The 14,201-nt window shown below is 37.8% G+C and overlaps 1 protein-coding gene across 4 annotated transcripts in view; it reads left to right on the top strand.

Moving 5' to 3' along the window:
* The window catches only part of dnajc6 (DnaJ (Hsp40) homolog, subfamily C, member 6), a 45,963-nt gene extending 31,832 nt beyond the window's left edge, over positions 1-14,131 (top strand). For 3 of the 4 annotated variants that reach the window (XM_055212594.2, XM_055212592.2, XM_055212591.2), the window contains 8 exons: positions 254-628; positions 707-856; positions 3,008-3,103; positions 3,377-3,514; positions 3,587-3,913; positions 7,714-7,862; positions 8,525-8,701; positions 12,292-14,131. In XM_055212594.2, the coding sequence (XP_055068569.1) occupies positions 254-628; positions 707-856; positions 3,008-3,103; positions 3,377-3,514; positions 3,587-3,913; positions 7,714-7,862; positions 8,525-8,701; positions 12,292-12,393 (1,514 nt within the window). In that variant the 3' untranslated portion in view covers positions 12,394-14,131. The remainder of the gene's footprint in view (positions 1-253; positions 629-706; positions 857-3,007; positions 3,104-3,376; positions 3,515-3,586; positions 3,914-7,713; positions 7,863-8,524; positions 8,702-12,291) is intronic. The other variant, XM_055212593.2, reaches the window with a different exon arrangement.
* The last annotated feature ends 70 nt before the right edge of the window (positions 14,132-14,201 follow it).

Below are 14,201 nucleotides of genomic sequence, written 5' to 3'. Positions count from 1 at the left end.
CCGATGAACTGAGGTCTTACAGGTTTGGAACGACATGAGGATAATCTTTCTAAAAGTTACACATTGCACCTTTAAATTCCGATTTTCATGTTTTAGAAGTCAATGATTGTCTCTGTTAATAGACATCATAACACAAATGCTGTCAAAAGAGCTTAATTTCTATTTTACCTGAAATGTCCCTTAAATGCCATTTGACACTTAATGATTAGAATCAACCATTATGTTTCCTTACATCTTATACATCCTGTCTTAGATCCTGCCCAGGGCCACGGAAGTTGCGGAGGCAGAGTGGGCCCGAATGAGGAGAGCGAACCCTCGGATGATGACATGCTCTCGCTCTCCAGCCAGCAGAGCAACACAAGCAATGATAAAACAAAAGCGCCCAAGAAACCAGAGCGTCCTCCGGCCGCTGAAGAAGTAGATCTGCTGGGGCTGGATGGGGATGCGGCCAAGCCTCCTCCTTCTTCCCCACAACCTCACGCTACCAGCACCACCACAGACCTGTTGGGTGATCTGTTTGGAGCTCCGCCCACACCACAGCCGGCCAGCGGCCCAACGTCTGCTCAGTCGACTCCTCGGAGATCTGCGACCTCTTCCTCACCCTGCCCGTCACCTCGAACTGGAGACGGTAAGCAACCGTAACAACATGTTTACTTTGAGCAATTAATTGAATAAAAGAAGCCGAATCCATTGTTTATTTCTTCAGCTTTTGACCTGTTCGGGTCCGGGAGCGGTCCCGCCCCTAAACCACAGGACTTTATGGGAGGATTCCTTGGCCCAGGTAATATGGGGCAGCCAGACCCCTTCCTGCATGCTGCACGATCTCCATCTCCTACAATGCAGAACATGGGCATGGGTAAGGCATGCGCCTCTGCCACTCAGTCCTGTCAGTGTGTGGACAATGTCAGCAAATCCTCCAAAATAAAATTGACAGCAACATAGCCTTGCATATTTAAATCTAGTAAACTTTTTTCTATTAAAATACATTGTTAAAGTGCTAAAGGTTGGGGTTTTAAAGTATGTAGTTGTTATTGGCTTTTATTACTGTTATCGAGCTCGATCATTTGTTTTGAGTACAGTATGTGTGCTCAGAAACAGCATGTGTGCTGCGAAGGAGAACTGAAACCCAGTATTATGTGTCAGGGAATACAAACTTCAATATTAAATGCAACACAACATGTTCACACAATGTTTTCACATTCAGGAGGTATTTTCTCATTATAAATAAATGTCGGCCTGTTTTATATGCTTTGTGTTTGTGATAGTGTGCATGCCTTTGGAAACAGCATGTGATTTCTTTTCATCTCAACAGTAGTGGTTGCACACCAGTCAGACATTTCTGTAGCATATTCCCTTAAATGTTATTTTGAAACATCCTCCATAGGCCTTTAAAATGGAATAATTGAACCTTTTTAAAGTAAATGTCCTTGCCTAAAATGGTACTAATGAACAGAGTAAGGTGACTTTTATTGTTTATTATGTTTTCGTGCTACTCCCCTACAGTATGAAACTACAAAAAAATGCTCTGCTTAAAGGCGGGGTGCATGATCTCAGAAAGCCAATGTTGCCATTAAAGGGGCCATGGCATGAAAATCTGACTTTTTCCATGTTTAAGTGCTATGATTGGGTCTCCAGGGCTTCTATCAACCTAGAAAATGTGAAAAAGATCAACCCAGTAACTTAGTTTTGGTAAACCATTCTCTACAAGCACATGAGAAAATAGGTCGTTGAAATTTGGCTCTCCTTATGATGTCATAAGAAGCTCTTATTATAATAATACCGCCCCTTAATCTGCACTCTTCAACCACAGCACTGCCATTTAGTGCAGAGAAAAGCACAATTTAATTTTAATTGCAACAAACCACCATCATTGTGATCAGTGTTTGAATTTCATCAGCTCATTTGCATTTTAAAGGACACACCCAAAACCGCACATTTTTGCACATACCTACATTGTGGCAATTTTAACATGCTATAATAAATTATTTATATAGTATTTTGAGCTAAAACTTCACATATGTGCTCTGGGGACACCAAAGGTTTATTTGACATCTTAAAAAAGTCTTGTGCCATGGCCCCTTTAAAATTCACCTAAACAAACACGCCCCTACCCCAATAGAATCTGGACCTTCTTTAGACCTGCCCCACACATACGCAACCCAGGCAACGATGTCGGTTAGTAAACACGCCCCTTACTGCTGATTGGCTACAAGTGTGTTTTGGTACTCGGCTCGACTCCCTTTTCCAAAGTGTTTTTTAAAAATCATGCACCCCGCCTTTAATTTGAGGGAGAGGTATATGTTACACTCTCAGAATTAAAGGTACAAACATTATCACTGGGACAGTGGCTTTAAAAAAGGTCCTAATACAGGTCCCTACTGAAAAATCCAGCTAAGACTAGCATAAGCTGGTAGCTGGTTTAAGGAGGTAGGAGCTAGTTTAAGCTAGTCCTCCCAGGCTGGCAAAGCTGGTCAAGCTGGTGGATCAGCTGGTCTTCCTGCATGAACAGCTAAGCTAAGTCCAGCTTGCTACACCAGCAAAACCAGCTAAAACCAAGCTGGAAGCGCTGATCTATATAAATGACTGGATTGTGCATGACGTCACACTGAGTGTACATTACAATTTTTAGTAAGTTGAGACACCTGAAGTATGTAATATCTGTGCTGTGCGACTAGCAGTACCAAATAAAAATGGCAAAATTTATTATTATTATTATTTCCAAAGAGATTTCTAAAGGAAAAACCCTAGCATATCCTAACCCCTGTCTTCGTCTTACATTGTTCATCAAACAGGCTGTCCCGCCTCCAATTCATGACATTGGCTGATCTCAAAGCTGACACATCATGTGAAAGAGCTGCATTTACAAATGGCTAACATGTTGTTGCGTTTCCATATTTATATTTTAACATCAAAAACAACCCTTGCACCCTTAAAGTTTATATAATATATCAATCTTTTTGTTTTGAAACAAACTTGTCATAACAAGCAAAATGTTCTTCCTTAACAGGTCGCAGTTCACCGGTGCCCCCCACTACCCCTACTGTCAACATCCAACAGCAGAACTCAACAGGAGCATGGGAGTGGAACAAACAAACAACTGCAGGCAAGTACAGTGAGAAATACACCATAATGTATAATGCCACCTGGTGGCCGTCTCTGCAATTGCACCTTAAATAGAAAATGACTCACCCCCACTCTGCCATCTGGACTGGGGAAGTGAGCTCATATAACAGATGAACTATTAATGAAAACATTATACAACTGGCATTGTGCTTTTTAAATCAACAGAGCGTGATATCTACTTTAGTCATCCTATCATTCAAAATAATTATCTGTGCCCAGTTGAGAAAACTCAATCGTAGATTTGTCTCATCAGGTGCAGGTTTTGGGATGGGAAGCAAGTCCGCAACCACCAGTCCAACAAGCTCAGTTCATGGTACACCCACCCACCAGAGCAAATCCAGCACTCTGGATCCTTTTGCAGATCTGGGTAACCTAGGAACCAGTTTGGGAGGTAAAGGGAAAGTTTGTTGTTAGTAACCTCATTTACTGGTAATGCCTTCACGCTTATTTAATATGTGTATAGGCGGATCAGGATTCTCTAGCAAACCCACCACACCTACTGGTACAGGAGGAGCATTTCCACCCATGGGCTCCCCCCAGCGTCCCGCTCCCTCTCCACAGCACACTGCTTCTGGTGGCTGGCATCCCGGCACTGGCCTCCCTTCACGGCAGCCGGGGGGTACGAATCAATGGCAATCCCAGGGTGCACACCATCAGACCCCGCCTAAAGCACCTGGACCGTCTATGCCTCACACCCCACCACAGAACAGACCAAACTACAATGTTAGCTTCTCCCCCATGGGTGGGGCATCACCTGGGGGCACTGGAGCAAAAGCACAGCCTAACATGGGTCAGTAACTGACAAAATATGTGTGTGCAATTACATTTTTCAATTTAGCTATATTTTGTGTTTGCTTTTCCATTTTTTAGTATAAAGAGACTGTGAAATCCAGGCTAAAGTATCATCATCTATTTTTGAGATCTACGTTTGATTTCACTCATTGATTTTACATTGATTTCAATCTTTGACATGACCTTACCAACGCTATCTCACGAAAATTTGTACATATTTTACGAGTTGGCTAATGCATATTAATTCATACGACCACATTCGTAGATTTTTGTACAATTTGCCCTGACCCCTGACTTGGGTTTAGGTGCAGTTGTTTCGTTATTGTTTTTTTCATGAGAATCGTACGTTTTTGAACGATTAACTTAGCCAACTCGTAAAATATGTACGAATTCTCGTGAGATCGGGCTGGACCTTACCCAGGCAATATAAAAGATATCAAGGTTATATTTCCGCAGAATGTTCTTTACATTATGTAGGATAATTTTATGTAGTAAATAAGTAAGTCACAATTTTTTTTACTTCGGGCTAATCTCAATTTTCTGTCTTAGCCCTTCCCCTTTGTCTTCGTCTTCCCCTTGCCCCTCAAACCGAGTGAAGGGGAAGGGGTAAGAAAGATCGCTCCTCTAAAAAATGAGACACCACTCGAATACCGTTTGCGTCACTTTGCCGCTAACTGGCTGCTACGTCAACAGACAAGCGTTGACATAAACAAAGAAGATGCCGTCGTCTCAGGTTGTGGTATCGATTGCCTTAGCTGAGCTCAACAAATAGCGCTTAATTTAGCTGCTAGCTAGCGGCTTAATTGGCGATTCAAAACAAAAACATTACAATTAAAACCGCTTAAACATTTATATGTCAATTTAACTATCAATTAAACTGCTGAAAATAACGTTACTTTCATTTGTGCGACTTCTTGACAGTTCGACGTTCAGCCATAAAACATCTTGATGCCGGCTCTCCTGAAAAATTCCTACGTTAACGTTTACCCCTCTCTTTCAAGGTCCTTATCACACTTCGTTTCAAGGGCTATGTATCCCTACGCCTTGGCCCTAGCCCTTGATCAAACTGAGAATTGAGACGCCACTTCGCCTCACATGAAAGCGCAAAACAGAGGGGTAGGGGTAAGGGGAAGGGGTAAGACAGAGAAATGAGACGCACCCTTAAAGGAATAGTCTACTCATTTTCAATATAAAAATATGTTATTACCTTAACTAAGAATTGTTGATACATCCCTCTATCATCTGTGTGCGTGCACGTAAGCGCTGGAGCGCGCTGTGACGCTTCGATAGCATTTAGCTTAGCCCCATTCATTCAATGGTACCAATCAGAGATAAAGTTAGAAGTGACCAAACACATCAACGTTTTTCCTATTTAAGACGAGTAGTTATACGAGCAAGTTTGGTGGTACAAAATAAAACGTAGCGCTTTTCTAAGCGGATTTAAAAGAGGAACTATATTTTATGGCGTAATAGCACTTTTGGGAGTACTTTCGACTCGCCTGAAAAGTCTGCTCCCCTTCTCACTCTCATAATGGGAGAGGGAGGGTGTTACTGCGCCGAGTCGAAGTACTCCCAAAAGTACTATTACGCCATAAAATATAGTTCCTCTTTTAAATCCGCTTAGAAAAGCGCTACGTTTTATTTTGTACCACCAAACTTGCCTGATAACTACTCGTCTTAAATAGGAAAAGCGTTGTGCTTGGTCACTTCTAACTTTATCTCTGATTGGTACCATTGAATGAATGGGGCTAAGCTAAATGCTATCGAAGCGTCGCAGCGCGCTCCAGCGCCCACGTGCACGCACACAGACGACAGAGGGATGTATCAACAATTCTTAGTTAAGGTAATAACATATTTTAATATTGAAAATGAGTAGACTATTCCTTTAAGCTGGGTTTTCACAGATAGGGTTACATATGCTTTATATATATTTTTATAATAGTTAAAAGAATATTTGAAGAGTTTGGTTCCAAAACGCGATAAACGCCATTTTTGAAAAAAATGAGTTACTGCCAAAATCAGTATTATATCAGGTCAGTAGTTAAAAGTAAATTCTTAATTTTACGCAAAATCCAATATCCGCCGTGTTATTCTGTTATCTTTTCTCCCTTTTTTCCCAAAATGCGATAAACGCCACTGCTCCTTTTTTACAGAACGCAATAAATCCATTTCTGATATTACAGCCCACCAGTCACGCAATGTAAACAAACAATGGCGGACGCGCTGAGTCCACGGAGTCCTAGTTTTCCTCATCTACTTTGTACTTCGTGATCAACAAACAAAACAAAATAATACTTTAATTGCATCGCTAAACCTGTGCTGGTTTTCTGTGATGGGAAAGAAACGTAAGCTATCAGCATCTAATATTTTCCCTGAGAGGCACTCGGGAGACGGGTGCTTGTTCTCACGACAGCATCAAGCTTCTCATGCTAACACATTGACCCCAGAGGATCTTATGAAAAACTTTCCATAATTTTACTCAAAGTCAACGAAAATCGAGCAGGACCAAAAACATTTTACAGCTGATCTCTGTGAAAGACGTTAAGCGAGGACGTCAAGTAACCGCAATGACAGGGTTCTTAATATGACAAAGTAAGTGTTTTGATTAATGACATTAATGTTTATATTTTTAATTAGTGTGTACAACTAGTCAACTAAATGAATATAACATGGCAAAGATGAATGCACATTTATATAGGCTATTGATTCAATAGATTTATAGCATTTTGAATAAAAACTTGTCATGGATTTATTGCATTTTGTGGAAAAAATTATCCGTTTTTATAATAAATCTTTGAAAATCAACTTATGGATTTGAATTTTTTATGTTTTTATAACCTAAAGATGCTATGTGAAAATTTGTAACAGAAAATAGTTGTTTTCATCTTGTCACTTTCTTGGTATAGAAAACACGTTTTTACCAAAATTTTTCAAAATGGATTTATTGCGTTTTGGAACCAAACTCTTCATTTCACTTTCATAAAAAATTCTGATAATTTACCCACCACCATAAAGTGGACTTTAGTGGAACTCAACGGTTTGCAGTTTCAATGTATTCTAAACGAGGGGGTCTTATCTAGCGAAACATTTTCGCTTAAAAAAGTACTTTTTAACCACAACTTCTCATCTTGCACTAGCCTTGTGATGCGCCAGCGTGACCTTACGTATTACGTAATTCCGTCAAAAGGTCACGCATGGCGTATGCGAAACAACCGCTCCAGTGTTTACATGTGTAGAGAAAAAAGACCGTTCCTGTGTTGTTGTATGTGGAATGATACTAATTAGCGTATTTTTGGCAATTTATTATTTAAAATGGTCCACAAGTTTGCTTTCATTTATTTAAAGTGTGACCTTTTGATGTGATTATGGTTGTGGTTTAAAAGTACTTTTTTTGCGAAAATGATAAGACCCTTATGCCTCAGTTGGTATCATTAAGAGCCATTTGAAGCTGCATTGAAACTGCAATTTTAAATTGCATTGAAACTGCAAACCATTGAGTTCCACTAAAGTCGACTATATACAATAAAAAAAAATCCTGGAATGTTTTCCTCAAAAAAGTAATTTCTTTTCGACTAAAAGAAGAAAGACATATACATCTTGGATGACATGGGGATGAGTAAATTACCTGGATTTTTTAATGAAAGTGGACTAATCCTTTAAATATATACTAATATTATGTTGAATGTAAACAACACTTGTGAATGGGAATTTGTTTTAGCTGGGGACTTCTGCTGAGACGCATTCTTCATGGGTCATGTTCCTTGATTAAAGCTATTTCCTGTTTTTTGTTTCTTCCAGGAACCAGGCCGAAAGTTTCGGATGCTAATTTTGATGACCTGCTCTCTGGCCAGGGCTTTGCTGGTAGCAAGGATAAGAAAGGGCCAAAAACTATAGCAGAGATGAGAAAAGAAGAGATGGCAAAAGAGATGGACCCAGAGAAAATAAAGGTGAAAAATAAAAGTAATAAACACATAAATATACCGTAAGATGACACTTGAATACTTGTTCCTGATCATGACCATATCGATTACATATCGATATAAATGACATTATAAAATTAAACAATTTAGTGATTATCTAATACATACACTATCATTTTACATACACTATAATCTTTTTTCCACTCAAATTTTTAAGGTTCTATCCAAATCATGTTTTTATTAGGACAAAATAATTTTTTTTAACTATTCTAGAGCAAAAACAAAAACATTGAGAAAAATGTATAAAGATTTTACGTACTGTATATCGCAGTGGTCTCCAACATGGTGCCCGTGGGCACTGGATCGCCCACACAGAGTCTGTGAGTTGCCCGCCAAAGCATATTCTATAAATAGCTTAAATTTGACATTTTTTATATTAGATTGGCTTCACGTATGTTAACATTTAAAAAAAAATCAACATGTAAAATAAAATAAAATAAACAAGTAAAAGAAAAACTTTTGAGTATACTATATAAAAAAGTAGCCCTTCACATTGTTTTATCCATTGTGGTAGCCCTTGCTCACAGAAAGGTGCTATATCGCATAGCCCCACAGCTGACTCTGTTTATGGTACCACTCTCAATTATGTCATCATCATATTTTAAGATAACATCTCTTGTATGACACAGATCCTTGACTGGATTGAAGGGAAGGAGAGGAACATAAGAGCGTTGCTGTCTACCATGCACACAGTGCTTTGGGAGGGGGAGACACGCTGGAAACCTGTAGGCATGGCTGATCTTGTGACACCAGATCAGGTGAAGAAGGTCTACCGTAAAGCTGTACTGGTGGTGCATCCTGATAAGGTAAGAGATACAATATTTGGTTTATCCGTGACTAACAGTGAATGCATGTGAATATTCATTACCATGTGTGTTCCTCACTTAGAAATAAAGGTACAAGAAGGTACAAAAGTTGTCACTGGGGCAGTACCTTTTCAAATAGTACACCTTTTGTACCTTAAAGTTACATATTGGTATCTCAAAGGTACACACTGGCCTCATATAGGCATCCGCGTATATAATTATGTTTGGACAGTTTACTGTATAATTTACTGTAAAATTACGGAGATTGACTCAAACCGCAAAGGGAGAGGGTACAGAATTCGCATTTTTGCCAGATCCCATTGTTAACTCTTTCCACGCCATTGACGAGTTATCTCGTCAATTAAGAGAAAACATTTGCCTGATGAGTTTTTATGGTAATCTGTACTACCGCAATTATCCACTAGATTCTTACCCAAAAAACTGAAGCAAAAACGATTTGTTAATTTTACGCTACGTGTATGTTTTGATAATCGTTCTGAATCAGGGCTGCGTTCCCCGAAACCTTCCTAGCTCTGCGTCGTTCTTAAGTTGTACCTTAAGCTGTACCTTATCGTTAATACGTGTTTCCCGAAACGTTCTTAGTTACGTATCCCTTCTGTAAGTCATTCGTTTGGAAGGTTGGTCTGGAGGACTCTTAGCTCTACCTTATCCCACTTGACTCCGCTAGGGGCCATGACTGTGATAAAAGCTTGTGTAGATTTCAGTCTATATAACTAAATATCTGTAAAAAAAAAGTTGAAGTACACTCCGTGTTAAATTAGGCATTTTTTTATTTAAAGAATGAAACATAATTAGACATTACTGATGGTTGTTAGATTAATGTTTTTTTCCAAAGGAACATCAGCTTCGAACTATTATTACAGGCTTAAGAAACTATAAAAAAAAGAGTTTGGTTGGAGGAGTTATAGGTGGCAGCTAGATATACAGCGAATCTTACTATTTCTTTTGTGCATTTCAAATCCGTTAAATCTTTAGTTTACCGGCTATTTTAGCTGCAAAAAAACAAATCAAGTAAAATCGCATGCCACATTCATCACAAAATCATAATTGTTGATTTTCCTAACTATTATTATTGATGTTAAGTCGACTTTGCATCGAAGTTTTTTAATGTTTTCTAACTTTGAGGCAGCTGCATGTCATATTCTTTATAAACACTCAAAAGAAACTGCTCCACTTGATTATTGCTTGTATAAGGTCAACAAATTTTCCACATTAAAACTAATCAAAGCTAAAATCTAAAACAATCATAATATATATTTATATATCATATATTTTAATGTTATATTAAGGTAAACAGACAGGCGCGGCTCCAGAAATGCGTCCGCTTTATCCGCATTGTAAACATCCAGTGTCCAAGCACAATAAACGCATGAACTAATGAACAACAATTTGTTTTTATATATTTTAAGTGTAATGCACAGCCAAGCCAGGTGACTTGCATGACCCACCTTATTCCCCTGTGCAACGATTATGTTGGCAACGCATTTATTGGGAACCCCTAATATAAATTATCCGTTAAAGTTAATGAATAATGGATGAATTGGAGCAGTTTATGCATTATACTTTTGGACATGAAGTTGCGGGGTTTGCATGGGTTTGATATAAAATAAAATATACAAGGTTTATATTTAGTTGTTTGCAATTTGAAATATTTTTATCAGATATTCCTAATAAATGTAACTTGAACTATTTCTAAAATGTTTCTTTAATATATACACCGCTCTCGCAGCGAAGTACCTATTACATAAAGTGAACAATTGATTGTCGAACAATCGATATCAACCTATTCAGCACCAACGCCATGGACAGCACCTGGTAACGTCGTACGTAAGAAGGAATACCTTAAGAAACCCGCTAAGGTACAGTTCGGGAAACACGTCTAGAAAAGGTAAACCTGTAGTTAAGGTTTAACTTAACAGTCTTCGTAGCGCGCTAAGAGTCAACGTTATCGGGAAACGCAGCCCTGATCTCTAACAAAATTCCTTAAAAAAATTCAATTATTTATGCTTTTTGCTCAAAATGTTTTATTTTTGAAGAAAAATACCCATATTTAAGAGTTTATAAAGATATGATAAATTTTTTTCCTGCTTTGTTTGTTTGTTTGTTTGAAAGCAGAGGTATCTTCTTTCATTTGATATATGTATGTTAAGATATTTTAAGAAGAAAATTTTCCTGGAAGGCATTTTGTGAAACTTTTGTAAAAATCACAAAAAAAATGCTGGCGGGCAACTTTTGAAAAAAAGGCTGGCGGGGAATGAGTTAAAAATCCTCATTAGATGTAGTGTTTTAGCAATTAATGAGACACTTTGGGATATTTGAAGAGTTTCGTTGCAAAACGAGATAACCACCGTTTTTTTATTGTTCAGAAATCTTGTTTTTTGGTTGTGCATTCCAATTAATTTCAATGCAACTGGAGTTGGTTTGTTTTGATTTAAACCTTCATAACTTAAAAAATACAGCTAAGTAGCACCATAAAACAAAATAATAACATGATAACATAATAATAAACATGTTTTGTCAAAAATGTTAAAAAATGGATTTATCTCGTTTTGCAACGAAACTCTTCATTTATAAAGTGATGATTAGGTGTAGGTTAGTGTAAGCAATTTCTCTGATTTCTTTTCGAAAGACAAGGTCTGAACTTACTTTGTTCTTTATGGCCTATTATTATTGTTTGTTTTTCGTACTAATATCTGGCAACACTGGGTGAACAGCACCTAAAATTACGGTTATAAAATCATTCAGTGCGGGCAGGTTATATGTTAAATAGTCAAAATATGTTAAAGAGCACCAGTGGTCCAATTGACGTTTTTACATTTCCTTTGGTGTGTAAGTGTTTATTAGTACATGTTACCGATATGCAAAAGTTACATACACCAAAGTAAACGGTGACGTGAGTTATCGTCTCCAAAGCAAATCTCTTTTCTTGGACTACAACAAACACACGGATTGTAGGCAACAGTTTACTTCCTGGGATTGATGACGTAGAGAAGACCGACATTATCATAATTCCTCCCGCTTCCGACTCACAGCTTGTAAGTTAACTCCTGTTAGCATTGAGCGAATCTTTCAAACATGGTAAGGAGCGTCACATTTCCGGCTGACGTCAGAGGTATTCAGGCCAATCACAACGTACAGACCGTACAACGTGGCCAATCAGAGCTTTTCACATCCGTGCATTTCAGGAAGAGAGTGAAATCTGGTGCTACTGTACAAAAATTTACGGTACTGTATGTGGAATACCAAATACACAAAATAATTTTTTTTTAGCAATGAAATAGGTGCTCTTTAACACCCAAGCGTAAAATCACTAATTTTCAAACCCTGGCTACAGCCATGCCTCAAAGGTACATATTAGGACCTTTTTAAAAGGCACCTTCCCAGTGACAACTTTTGTACTTTGTACTCATCATTTGAGCCGTACAGTATGAACATGTGTTTATAAAAGCTACAAAACAACGAAAATAGATAAATAAGGATAATTTTTTTTAAAAGCTTTAAAAACTGCTTAAATAATTTCTGTTGGCTGCTTTTTATACTGTACCTCTTTATTCTCTTTCCATTTAAAGGCTACTGGACAGCCCTATGAACAATATGCCAAGATGATTTTTATGGAACTTAATGACGCCTGGTCAGAATTCGACAGCCAAGGACAGAAAGCGCTTTACTGAGACTTAAATTGCAGAAAAATGGCCCCAAACCTAAATATGATTGCAACAAGTCAAACAGCTCCTACCCAGATCAGACATCTTGCAACTCATCACAGCCCATGAAACAAACCTTTGTCATCTCTTCCACTTCCAGAAAGCAGAACTTACATACAGTATAGTTGTGTGTCTCCCTATTTATCTATTTATCAGGTCAGGTCATGCACTAAACCAACTTTACTGCTGTTATGAGAAGACTGCTATTGAAATTTAATTTTGTGTTTAAAAAGTTAGCGTTTCTGTCCCAGGATGCCTGCATTGCAAAGGTTGTGGCTTTACACAGCTGTAAATATATCCGTAAAGTCATTGTTGAGTAAGATGTGACAATAGTGATGAATTTTGTATGGGAGGTAACCTATCTTTATTAAATGAACAATCCACATTCTCCAGAAATCTTCGGTTTTGTGACCACTTGAGAGAGATGAGGTTTAAGAAAATATGCACAAATAAAAAATAACACGTATACAAATGCCTTGTATTATTTAGTACATAAGCATTAACCAGTGACTGCAGTGAGTATTAGTTTACATTCATTTTTGGGGGGTAAAAGCACAATAAATTAGACTAAGACTAATTTTTTTTACCCTTGTTTGGGAGTTATTAGACTACATTTTGCAAAACGTAGATTTACTGTCTGTATATGTTGCACTGTACGACACTGTTTACAAGCATAAATAATTAAGACAAATTGTTTATTCGTTGTTTATTCAAAGGATAAAACAGCAGAGTATATATAAAATAAAGTAACTCAGCAAGACTACATTAAGATAAAATGGTGCTTTGGCGTACACAAGTTGTAATATTTTTTAACTGTTTAACGGTGTTCACTCTTAAGGCAATATGTTTTTAACTTATTTGAATACAGTTCTCAATGCTGTATTCTCAATTGATTTCGATTAGTATTCAGAAACAGCCTTGCATTTGGATTGTTTATTTCTGATTCTGCTTAAAAAAATACATTTATGACCATCTATGTTTGTTAAAACCTTTCTACATATCATTCAGAGTGGACCATTTATATTTTCAACAGCTGATTTTGCAATCTTCAAAATCCAGCTATATTTAGCTATTTCTCTTGGTCTCCACGTACTGTAATGAACTGCATGTTTGACTGTAAGTGGCACATAGTCCGGCGAAAGTTTCAAGAGTGTTCAGCCACTAATCTGCCCTTTCTTCTTTCAGTGTATTTGCACTTCAGTGGCATCAGGTAAACACTTGCAGTAACTGCTGTACATCTCATTATTTTGCGCTTTATAGATCATGCAGCTTTAAATGGTATGAAAGCAGTCTTCTCTATCTCATATGTTATGTTGTAAGTTACCTTTACCTTCATGCTATCCAGTGCTAAAGACATGCACACAGTGGATAAAGACACCAATCCAAGTTTATCAAGAACGGATAAAAGAAGAGGTACAGTGTATCCATGATGGAACTTTTCCGCCCCCCCTCTCGTGGACTGAGAATCTTAGTGTATCATAATGTTCAACAGCTAACCTCCGTATACAGTAGTGAATGTGTGGTGTTCCCAATAACGCTGTTCTCTGTAAGAAAGTGATGAGGTTCGGATACAGCTCTGTGTTTGTCTGCTGTATCGGTTTTATTGTGAGATGAATTTGTTTTTGTGTCTTCTATTTTCTGTTCTCCAAATGGAGTTGTACATATGATGATGTGCGTTGCACAAATAAATGGAAAACAAAATGTGGTCAATGGATAATTTCTTTAAAAAGTGATATTGCATTGAAGCATTGTTCATGTTTAAAGGGCACCTATGG

This window comes from Misgurnus anguillicaudatus, chromosome 8, assembly GCF_027580225.2.
Source record: "Misgurnus anguillicaudatus chromosome 8, ASM2758022v2, whole genome shotgun sequence".
NCBI classification, from domain to species: domain Eukaryota; kingdom Metazoa; phylum Chordata; class Actinopteri; order Cypriniformes; family Cobitidae; genus Misgurnus; species Misgurnus anguillicaudatus.
Note: the sequence above shows the minus strand (reverse complement) of the source record. Positions and strands in the feature narration are given on the sequence as shown.